General features: G+C 50.2%; 1 protein-coding gene across 1 annotated transcript in view; it reads left to right on the forward strand.

Annotated features, from left to right (window-relative positions):
* Positions 1-11,358, forward strand: part of LOC122920396 — a 32,024-nt gene extending 20,666 nt beyond the window's left edge. The window contains exons 10-12 of the mRNA XM_044269852.1: positions 748-875; positions 9,253-9,428; positions 11,081-11,358. Of these exons, the coding sequence (XP_044125787.1) occupies positions 748-875; positions 9,253-9,428; positions 11,081-11,086 (310 nt within the window). The 3' untranslated portion in view covers positions 11,087-11,358. The remainder of the gene's footprint in view (positions 1-747; positions 876-9,252; positions 9,429-11,080) is intronic.
* The last annotated feature ends 1,179 nt before the right edge of the window (positions 11,359-12,537 follow it).

Below are 12,537 nucleotides of genomic sequence, written 5' to 3' on the forward strand. Positions count from 1 at the left end.
GTTGTGATTGTTGTCCTAGTGTTGTGATTGTTGCCCTAGTGTTGTGATTGTTGCCCCAGTGTTGTGATTGTTGTCCCAGTGTTGTGATTGTTGTCCCAGTGTTGTGATTGTTGCTCCAGTGTTGTGATTGTTGTCCCAGTGTTGTGATTGTTGTCCCAGTGTTGTGATTGTTGCCCCAGTGTTGTGATTGTTGCCCCGGCGTTGTGATTGTTGCCCCGGTGTTGTGATTGTTGCCCTGGTGTTGTGATTGTTGCCCTGGTGTTGCGATTGTTGCCCCGGTGTTGTGATTGTTGCCCCGGTGTTGTGATTGTTGCCCCGGTGTTGTGATTGTTGCCCCGGTGTTGTGATTGTTGCCCCGGTGTTGTGATTGTTGCCCCAGTGTTGTGATTGTTGTCCCAGTGTTGTGATTGTTGTCCCAGTGTTGTGATTGTTGTCCCAGTGTTGTTATTGTTGCCCCAGTGTTGTGATTGTTGCTCCAGTGTTGTGATTGTTGCCCCAGTGTTGTGATTGTTGTCCCAGTGTTGTGATTGTTGTCCCAGTGTTGTGATTGTTGCCCCAGTGTTGTGATTGTTGCCCCAGTGTTGTGATTGTTGTCCCAGTGTTGTGATTGTTGTCCCAGTGTTGTGATTGTTGTCCCAGTGTTGTGATTGTTGCACCAGTGTGGTGATTGTTGCCCCAGTGTTGTGATTGTTGTCCCAGTGTTGTGATTGTTGTCCTCCTTTTGCTACAGTTGATCTTTTGTATCAGCTTAATTGTAGGTTACGTGTTTTTTCCTACTGGTGATAAGGCGGGGATTGAATGGTCTGACGCTCACCTCTCTAACCTGGCCGATGACCGCGCCATAAAGGAAAATTACCAGATCAGTTTCACTGCCGGTGAGTTTTGTCATCTCCACTGGACGCAGCGCCCAGGTCGTGCTGCATAGGTGGCAAATGTGCAATGGCATGGGTACCTCCGGTTCTCTATTCTTTGTGTTGGCTAGAATTGTAGTGGGGCACTGTGACTAGCATGTGGGGGAGAATCTAGTCGGCATTGTAGTGATCATCATGATTGATATTGTAGGGGGGCACTGTGACTGATATTGTAGGGGGGCACTGTGACTGATAATGTAGGGGGCACTGTGACTGATATTGTAGGGAGGCACTGTGACTGATATTGTAGGGGGCACTGTGACTGATATTGTAGGGGGGCACTGTGACTGATAATGTAGGGGGCACTGTGACTGATATTGTAGGGGGGCACTGTGACTGATAATGTAGGGGGCACTGTGACTGATATTATAGGGGGCACTGTGACTGATATTGTAGGGGGGCACTGTGACTGATATTGTAGGGGGCACTGTGACTGATATTGTAGGGGCACTGTGGCTGATATTGTAGGGGGCACTGTGACTGATATTGTAGGGGGCACTGTGGCTGATATTGTAGGGGGCACTGTGACTGATATTGTAGGGGGCACTGTGGCTGATGTTGTAGGGGGCACAGTGGCTGATATTGTAGGGGGCACTGTGGCTGATATTGTAGGGGGACACTGTGACTGATATTGTAGGGGGACACTGGCTGATATTGTAGGGGGACACTGTGACTGATATTGTAGGGGGCACTGTGACTAATATTGTAGGGGCACTGTGACTGATACTGTAGGGGGCACTATGACTGATGTTGTAGGGGGCATTGTGACTGATGTTGTAGGGGGGCACTGTGACTGATATTGTAGGGGCACTGTGGCTGATATTGTAGGGGGCACTGTGACTGATGTTGTAGGGGGCACTGTGACTGATGTTGTAGGGGGACACGGTGACTGATACTGTAGGGGGGCACTGTGACTGATGTTGTAGGGGGACACTGTGACTGATACTGTAGGGGGCACTGTGACTGATATTGTAGGGGCACTGTGGCTGATATTGCAGGGGGCACTGTGACTGATGTTGTAGGGGGACACTGTGACTGATACTGTAGGGGGCACTGTGACTGATATTGTAGGGGCACTGTGACTGATATTGTAGGGGCACTGTGACTGATGTTGTAGGGGTACTGTGACTGATGTTGTAGGGGGCACTGTGACTGATGTTGTAGGGGGACACTGTGACTGATATTGTAGGGGGCACTGTGACTGATATTGTAGGGGACACTGTGACTGATATTGTAGGGGGCACTGTGACTGATATTGTAGGGGCACTGTGACTGATATTGTAGGGGGCACTGTGGCTGATATTGTAGGGGGCACTGTGGCTGATATTGTAGGGGGCACTGTGGCTGATATTGTAGGGGCACTGTGGCTGATACTGTAGGGGCACTGTGGCTGATATTGTAGGGGCACTGTGGCTGATGTTGTAGGGGGCACTGTGGCTGATATTGTAGGGGCACTGTGGCTGATATTGTAGGGGGACACTGTGGCTGATATTGTAGGGGGCACTGTGACTGATATTGTAGGGGCACTGTGTCTGATGTTGTAAGGGGCACTGTGACTGATGTTGTAGGGGGACACTGTGACTGATATTGTAGGGGGCACTGTGACTAATATTGTAGGGGCACTGTGACTGATACTGTAGGGGGCACTATGACTGATGTTGTAGGGGGCATTGTGACTGATGTTGTAGGGGAACTGTGACTGATATTGTAGGGGCACTGTGGCTGATATTGTAGGGGAACTGTGACTGATATTGTAGGGGCACTGTGGCTGATATTGTAGGGGGCACTGTGACTGATGTTGTAGGGGGCACTGTGACTGATGTTGTAGGGGGACACGGTGACTGATACTGTAGGGGGGCACTGTGACTGATGTTGTAGGGGGACACTGTGACTGATACTGTAGGGGGCACTGTGACTGATATTGTAGGGGCACTGTGGCTGATATTGCAGGGGGCACTGTGACTGATGTTGTAGGGGGACACGGTGACTGATACTGTAGGGGGCACTGTGACTGATGTTGTAGGGGGACACTGTGACTGATACTGTAGGGGGCACTGTGACTGATATTGTAGGGGCACTGTGACTGATATTGTAGGGGCACTGTGACTGATGTTGTAGGGGCACTGTGACTGATGTTGTAGGGGGCACTGTGACTGATGTTGTAGGGGGACACTGTGACTGATATTGTAGGGGGCACTGTGACTGATATTGTAGGGGACACTGTGACTGATATTGTAGGGGGCACTGTGACTGATATTGTAGGGGGCACTGTGACTGATATTGTAGGGGCACTGTGGCTGATATTGTAGGGGCACTGTGACTGATATTGTAGGGGCACTGTGACTGATATTGTAGGGGGCACTGTGACTGTTATTGTAGGGGCACTGTGACTGATACTGTAGGGGGACACTGTGACTGATATTGTAGGGGGCACTGTGACTGATACTGTAGGGGACACTGTGACTGACATTGCAGGGGACACTGTGGCTGATATTGTAGGGGGCACTGTGACTGATATTGTAGGGGACACTGTGGCTGATATTGTAGGGGGCACTGTGACTGATATTGTAGGGGGCACTGTGGCTGATACTGTAGGGGCACTGTGGCTGATATTGTAGGGGCACTGTGGCTGATGTTGTAGGGGGCACTGTGGCTTATATTGTAGGGGCACTGTGGCTGATATTGTAGGGGGACACTGTGGCTGATATTGTAGGGGGCACTGTGTCTGATGTTGTAAGGGGCACTGTGACTGATGTTGTAGGGGGACACTGTGACTGATATTGTAGGGGGCACTGTGACTAATATTGTAGGGGCACTGTGACTGATACTGTAGGGGGCACTATGACTGATGTTGTAGGGGGCATTGTGACTGATGTTGTAGGGGGGCACTGTGACTGATATTGTAGGGGAACTGTGACTGATATTGTAGGGGCACTGTGGCTGATATTGTAGGGGGCACTGTGACTGATGTTGTAGGGGGCACTGTGACTGATATTGTAGGGGGCACTGTGGCTGATACTGTAGGGGCACTGTGGCTGATATTGTAGGGGCACTGTGGCTGATGTTGTAGGGGGCACTGTGGCTGATATTGTAGGGGCACTGTGGCTGATATTGTAGGGGGACACTGTGGCTGATATTGTAGGGGGCACTGTGTCTGATGTTGTAAGGGGCACTGTGACTGATGTTGTAGGGGGACACTGTGACTGATATTGTAGGGGGCACTGTGACTAATATTGTAGGGGCACTGTGACTGATACTGTAGGGGGCACTATGACTGATGTTGTAGGGGGCATTGTGACTGATGTTGTAGGGGGGCACTGTGACTGATATTGTAGGGGAACTGTGACTGATATTGTAGGGGCACTGTGGCTGATATTGTAGGGGGCACTGTGACTGATGTTGTAGGGGGCACTGTGACTGATGTTGTAGGGGGACACGGTGACTGATACTGTAGGGGGCACTGTGACTGATATTGTAGGGGCACTGTGGCTGATATTGCAGGGGGCACTGTGACTGATGTTGTAGGGGGACACGGTGACTGATACTGTAGGGGGCACTGTGACTGATGTTGTAGGGGGACACTGTGACTGATACTGTAGGGGGCACTGTGACTGATATTGTAGGGGCACTGTGACTGATATTGTAGGGGCACTGTGACTGATGTTGTAGGGGCACTGTGACTGATGTTGTAGGGGGCACTGTGACTGATGTTGTAGGGGGACACTGTGACTGATGTTGTAGGGGGCACTGTGACTGATATTGTAGGGGACACTGTGACTGATATTGTAGGGGGCACTGTGACTGATATTGTAGGGGGCACTGTGACTGATATTGTAGGGGCACTGTGACTGATATTGTAGGGGGCACTGTGGCTGATATTGTAGGGGGCACTGTGGCTGATATTGTAGGGGCACTGTGGCTGATACTGTAGGGGCACTGTGGCTGATATTGTAGGGGCACTGTGGCTGATGTTGTAGGGGGCACTGTGGCTGATATTGTAGGGGCACTGTGGCTGATATTGTAGGGGGACACTGTGGCTGATATTGTAGGGGGTACTGTGACTGATATTGTAGGGGGCACTGTGTCTGATGTTGTAAGGGGCACTGTGACTGATGTTGTAGGGGGACACTGTGACTGATATTGTAGGGGGCACTGTGACTGATGTTGTAAGGGGCACTGTGACTGATGTTGTAGGGGGACACTGTGGCTGATATTGTAGGGGGCACTGTGACTGATATTGTAGGGGGCACTGTGTCTGATGTTGTAAGGGGCACTGTGACTGATGTTGTAGGGTGACACTGTGACTGATATTGTAGGGGGCACTGTGTCTGATGTTGTAAGGGGCACTGTGACTGATGTTGTAGGGTGACACTGTGACTGATATTGTAGGGGGCACTGTGACTGATGTTGTAGGGGTACTGTGACTGATATTGTAGGGGGCACTGTGACTGATATTGTAGGGGGCACTGTGACTGATATTGTAGGGGACACTGTGACTGATATTGTAGGGGACACTGTGACTGATATTGTAGGGGGCACTGTGACTGATGTTGTAGGGGCACTGTGACTGATATTGTAGGGGCACTGTGGCTGATATTGTAGGGGCACTGTGACTGATATTGTAGGGGCACTGTGACTGATATTGTAGGGGGCACTGTGACTGTTATTGTAGGGGCACTGTGACTGATACTGTAGGGGGACACTGTGACTGATATTGTAGGGGGCACTGTGACTGATACTGTAGGGGACACTGTGACTGACATTGCAGGGGACACTGTGGCTGATATTGTAGGGGGCACTGTGACTGATATTGTAGGGGACACTGTGGCTGATATTGTAGGGGGCACTGTGACTGATATTGTAGGGGGCACTGTGACTGATATTGTAGGGGGCACTGTGGCTGATACTGTAGGGGCACTGTGGCTGATATTGTAGGGGCACTGTGGCTGATGTTGTAGGGGGCACTGTGGCTGATATTGTAGGGGCACTGTGGCTGATATTGTAGGGGGACACTGTGGCTGATATTTTAGGGGGCACTGTGTCTGATGTTGTAAGGGGCACTGTGACTGATGTTGTAGGGGGACACTGTGACTGATATTGTAGGGGGCACTGTGACTAATATTGTAGGGGCACTGTGACTGATACTGTAGGGGGCACTATGACTGATGTTGTAGGGGGCATTGTGACTGATGTTGTAGGGGGGCACTGTGACTGATATTGTAGGGGAACTGTGACTGATATTGTAGGGGCACTGTGGCTGATATTGTAGGGGGCACTGTGACTGATGTTGTAGGGGGCACTGTGACTGATATTGTAGGGGGCACTGTGGCTGATACTGTAGGGGCACTGTGGCTGATATTGTAGGGGCACTGTGGCTGATGTTGTAGGGGGCACTGTGGCTGATATTGTAGGGGCACTGTGGCTGATATTGTAGGGGGACACTGTGGCTGATATTGTAGGGGGCACTGTGTCTGATGTTGTAAGGGGCACTGTGACTGATGTTGTAGGGGGACACTGTGACTGATATTGTAGGGGGCACTGTGACTAATATTGTAGGGGCACTGTGACTGATACTGTAGGGGGCACTATGACTGATGTTGTAGGGGGCATTGTGACTGATGTTGTAGGGGGGCACTGTGACTGATATTGTAGGGGAACTGTGACTGATATTGTAGGGGCACTGTGGCTGATATTGTAGGGGGCACTGTGACTGATGTTGTAGGGGGCACTGTGACTGATGTTGTAGGGGGACACGGTGACTGATACTGTAGGGGGGCACTGTGACTGATGTTGTAGGGGGACACTGTGACTGATACTGTAGGGGGCACTGTGACTGATATTGTAGGGGCACTGTGGCTGATATTGCAGGGGGCACTGTGACTGATGTTGTAGGGGGACACGGTGACTGATACTGTAGGGGGCACTGTGACTGATGTTGTAGGGGGACACTGTGACTGATACTGTAGGGGGCACTGTGACTGATATTGTAGGGGCACTGTGACTGATATTGTAGGGGCACTGTGACTGATGTTGTAGGGGCACTGTGACTGATGTTGTAGGGGGCACTGTGACTGATGTTGTAGGGGGACACTGTGACTGATATTGTAGGGGGCACTGTGACTGATATTGTAGGGGACACTGTGACTGATATTGTAGGGGGCACTGTGACTGATATTGTAGGGGGCACTGTGACTGATATTGTAGGGGCACTGTGACTGATATTGTAGGGGGCACTGTGGCTGATTTTGTAGGGGGCACTGTGGCTGATATTGTAGGGGCACTGTGGCTGATACTGTAGGGGCACTGTGGCTGATATTGTAGGGGCACTGTGGCTGATGTTGTAGGGGGCACTGTGGCTGATATTGTAGGGGCACTGTGGCTGATATTGTAGGGGGACACTGTGGCTGATATTGTAGGGGGCACTGTGACTGATATTGTAGGGGGCACTGTGTCTGATGTTGTAAGGGGCACTGTGACTGATGTTGTAGGGGGACACTGTGACTGATATTGTAGGGGGCACTGTGACTGATGTTGTAGGGGCACTGTGACTGATATTGTAGGGGGCACTGTGACTGATATTGTAGGGGTCACTGTGACTGATATTGTAGGGGGCACTGTGACTGATGTTGTAGGGGCACTGTGACTGATGTTGTAGGGGGCACTGTGACTGATGTTGTAGGGGGCACTGTGGCTGATATTGTAAGGGGCACTGTGACTGATATTGTAGGGGGGCACTGTGACTGATATTGTAGGGGGCACTGTGACTTATGTTGTAGGGGGCACTGTGACTTATGTTGTAGGGGGCACTGTGACTTATGTTGTAGGGGACACTGTGACTGATATTGTAGGGGGCACTGTGACTGATGTTGTAGGGGCACTGTGACTGATGTTGTAGGGGGCACTGTGACTGATGTTGTAGGGGGACACTGTGACTGATATTGTAGGGGACACTGTGACTGATATTGTAGGGGGCACTGTGACTGATATTGTAGGGGGCACTGTGACTGATATTGTAGGGGACACTGTGACTGATATTGTAGGGGGCACTGTGACTGATATTGTAGGGGGCACTGTGACTGATATTGTAGGGGACACTGTGACTGATATTGTAGGGGGCACTGTGACTGATATTGTAGGGGGCACTGTGACTTATGTTGTAGGGGGCACTGTGACTTATGTTGTAGGGGGCACTGTGACTGATACTGTAGGGGGGCACTGTGACTGATATTGTAGGGGGCACTGTGACTGATATTGTAGGGGGCACTGTGACTGATATTGTAGGGGGCACTGTGACTGATTTTGTAGGGGGCACTGTGACTGATATTGTAGGGGGGCACTGTGACTGATATTGTAGGGGGGCACTGTGGCTGATATTGTAGGGGGCACTGTGACTGATATTGTAGGGGGCACTGTGACTGATATTGTAGGGGGCACTGTGACTGATATTGTAGGGGACACTGTGGCTGATATTGTAGGGGGCACTGTGACTGATATTGTAGGGGGCACTGTGGATGATATTGTAGGGGGCACTGTGACTGATATTGTAGGGGGCACTGTGACTTATGTTGTAGGGGGCACTGTGACTGATGTTGTAGGGGGACACTGTGACTGATATTGTAGGGGGCACTGTGACTGATATTGTAGGGGGCACTGTGACTGATATTGTAGGGGGGCACTGTGACTGATATTGTAGGGGGGCACTGTGACTGATATTGTAGGGGGCACTGTGACTGATATTGTAGGGGGCACTGTGACTAATATTGTAGGGGGCACTGTGACTGATATTGTAGGGGACACTGTGGCTGATATTGTAGGGGGCACTGTGGCTGATATTGTAGGGGGCACTGTGACTGATACTGTAGGGGGGCACTGTGACTGATACTGTAGGGGGCACTGTGACTGATACTGTAGGGGACACTGTGGCTGATATTGTAGGGGGCACTGTGACTGATACTGTAGGGGGCACTGTGACTGATATTGTAGGGGGCACTGTGACTGATACTGTAGGGGGCACTGTGGCTGATATTGTAGGGGGCACTGTGACTTATGTTGTAGGGGGCACTGTGGCTGATGTTGTAGGGGGCACTGTGACTGATATTGTAGGGGGCACTGTGACTGATATTGTAGGGGGCACTGTGGATGATATTGTAGGGGGCACTGTGACTGATATTGTAGGGGGCACTGTGGATGATATTGTAGGGGGCACTGTGACTGATATTAGGGTTGTGGACAGCAGCAGAATGGTGGGATCAGAGGGTGGGTGCACATTGGCTCCATGTGATGCGTGAGGGGTAATCACACTGCTCTCCATCATTATACTGAGAGGATTCTCTTCTTCTAGGAGGTCAGACATTTGACGTTTCTGCGACTCTTGACTCCAGGAACAGCCCCCTTATTTACAATCCTTCCTTAAACTCTTCAACAAAGCAAACTGTTGGAATCACCCACGAATGCATCGCCACCTTCAGGACGGGCACGGGTGATAACGGGTGGGGCCTTGTTGAGTTCTTCTATGGGGTAAGAAAATTTAAAGGGACAGTGAACTGCACCTAGTTCTTCTATTAGTTGTGTTCTGTTAATATATAAAAATGTACATTTCTGAAAACGCTCCTCCGCTCTCCTCTTATCTTCTGTTCTCCTCTCATTATCTCTCCTCTGATCTTCTCTCCTGTTTTCTATATCTCTACTTACTCTCTCTTCTCTCCTATCTCCTAATCTTTCTTCTCCTTTACTCTTCTCCTCTCCTTTCACCTTCTGTTCTTCTCTGCTTTTCTCTCCTCTGCTCTCCTCTCATTCTCTCTCCTCTCATTCTCTCTCCTCTCCTCTGCTCTCCTCTGCTCTCCTCTCATTCTCTCTCCTCTCCTCTGCTCTCCTCTGCTCTCCTCTCATTCTCTCTCCTCTCATTCTCTCTCCTCTCATTCTCTCTCCTCTGCTCTTCTCTCCTCCTTATTTTAAATTCTCTTCTCTCCTGTTCTCATCTTACTCTCTCTCTTCTCTCCCCTCTCCTTTTCTTTCCTCTTCTCTGCTCCTCCCCTCTATTTTCTTCTCTCTCTTCTTATCGTCACTTCTCTCCTTTCTTCTCTTCTTTTCATCTCTCCTTTTCTCTGTGCTCTTTTCTCCCCTTCTCTACTATTTTCTCTCCTTCCTTCTATCATCTTCTCTTCTCCACTCCCCTGTTCTCTCTTATTTTCCTCTGCTCTCCTCTCATTATTTCTTACTCTTCTGTCCTCCTCTCCTCTTCTCTACACCTCTCCCCTCATTGCCTCTCCTCTCTTCTTCTCTCATTGCTTTCCCGTCTCCCCTCTTCTTTTCAATCTTTTTTCTTCTCTTTTCTCTTCTTCTGTTCTTGTCTCTTCACTTGTCTCTCTCTCATATATTATTTTCTCCCATTCTCTCTCTTTCCTTCTCTTGCTATCCCATATTCTGTTTCTCCTTTTCTCCCCTCTCATTATCTTCTCTCCTCTCCTATATTCTCTTCTGTCCTTCTCCTCTTCTCTTCTCCACTCCACTATTCTCTTTCTCTCATCTCTTCTTCAATTGTGTTTTCCTCTTCACTCTTCTCCTTCTTCCTTACCTTTCTGTCTTCTCCTTTTCTTCTCTCCTTGTCTCTTCTCCGCTTCTTTCTTCTCTCCCGACTCCTTCTGTTTTTCTCCTTTTCTGCACTTCTTTCCTCTCACTTATCCATTTCTCTTCTGTCTTTTCTACTTTTCTCTTATTCTCTCCTCTATACTTCTCTCCTCTTCTCTTGCTATCCTCTCTTCTCTTTATCATCTTCTTTTCTCTCATCTCCTTCTCTATTCTTCTCCTCTCCTGTTTTCTCTGCTCTCATCCCCTTCTCTTTTACTCGTCGTTCCTCTTCTCATCTTCATCATTTTCCTCTTACTTTTTATCCTTTCATCTTCTCTCCTCCATCTTTCCATCTCCTCTTTTCCTCTCTGTTCTCTTGTCCTGTCCTTTTCTTCCGCTTCCTCTCTCCCATTCCTTGCTTCTCTCCTCTCTTCCCCTCTTCTTCTCTTTCCTCTTATGCTTTCATCTTCTCTCTTTGTTGTATTTCCCTCTTTCTTCTTCTCCTCTTTTCCCTTCTCTCTTCTCCTCTTCTCATATCTCTCCCTCTTTCTCTCTTTTATTTTCTCCAGTGATTTACAATGTTTCTTACATTTTCTCTGCAGGTATAAGAACTGCTCCTCCTCGGGTCTCAGAACATCCTGCAATTCACTTTGATTTTTTAACATTTTTTTCTTTCTGTAAATCAGTCCTAAGTAATATTCTGTGTAATGTCGGCCGAGGCGCTGGGTTAGGGTCATGATAAACCCCGGATTGTAACCCGGAAGGGCTCGGCACCTACTGGGAACAACACAAGGTAAACCGCACAGTATCACAACCAGCGCTGCAAGTTCAAGTCCAGTCTTCTGTATATGATTCATTATATAAAAGTTCAGCAACTTTCTAACAGACTCTGCCGCACATTTACTCTTGTGGCTGAACCTGAATTATGGTGTCATTTGTGCAAAAACCTGACATGATTTGGGTAGACTTTGTGTTTAGACTGGATAACAAACCCTCTGCTGTGACAAGTATAAGGCTCTGTTTCATGGGCAGCACAGTGGCTCAGTGGTTGGCAGTGGCTCAGTGGTTGGCAGTGGCTCAGGGGTTAGCGTTGGCTCAGGGGTTAGCGTTGGCTCAGTGGTTGGCAGTGGCTCAGTGGTTGGCAGTGGCTCAGTGGTTGGCAGTGGCTCAGGGGTTAGCGTTGGCTCAGTGGTTAGCGGTGGCTCAGTGGTTAGCGGTGGCTCAGTGGTTAGCGGTGGCTCAGTGGTTGGCGGTGGTTCAGTGGTTGGCGGTGGCTCAGTGGTTAGCGGTGGCTCAGTGGTTGGCGGTGGCTCAGTGGTTAGTGGTGGCTCAGTGGTTGGCGGTGGCTCAGTGGTTAGTGGTGGCTCAGTGGTTGGCGTTGGCTCAGTGGTTAGCGGTGGCTCAGTGGTTGGCAGTGGCTCAGTGGTTGGCGGTGGCTCAGTGGTTAGTGGTGGCTCAGTGGTTGGTGGTGGCTCAGTGGTTGGCGGTGGCTCAGTGGTTAGCGGTGGCTCAGTGGTTGGCAGTGGCTCAGGGGTTAGCGTTGGCTCAGTGGTTAGCGGTGGCTCAGTGGTTGGCAGTGGCTCAGTGGTTGGCGGTGGCTCAGTGGTTAGTGGTGGCTCAGTGGTTGGCGGTGGCTCAGTGGTTGGCAGTGGCTCAGTGGTTGGCAGTGGCTCAGTGGTTGGCAGTGGCTCAGGGGTTAGCGTTGGCTCAGTGGTTTGTGGTGGCTCAGTGGTTGGCGGTGGCTCAGTGGTTAGTGGTGGCTCAGTGGTTAGTGGTGGCTCAGTGGTTAGTGGTGGCTCAGTGGTCAGTGGTTGGCAGTGGCTCAGTGGTTGGCGGTGGCTCAGTGGTTAGCGGTGGCTCAGTGGTTGGCAGTGGCTCAGTGGTTAGCGGTGGCTCAGTGGTTGGCGGTGGCTCAGTGGTTGGCAGTGGCTCAGTGGTTAGCCTTGCAGCGCTGGGGTCCTAGGTTCAATTCTGACTCAAGGACAACATCTGCATGGAGTTTGTATGTTCTCTCCATGTTTGCGTGTGTTTCCTCCGTGTTCTCCGGTTTCCTCCCACA

The sequence above is a fragment of the Bufo gargarizans genome, chromosome 10 (assembly GCF_014858855.1).
Source record: "Bufo gargarizans isolate SCDJY-AF-19 chromosome 10, ASM1485885v1, whole genome shotgun sequence".
Classification (NCBI taxonomy): Eukaryota; Metazoa; Chordata; class Amphibia; order Anura; family Bufonidae; genus Bufo; species Bufo gargarizans.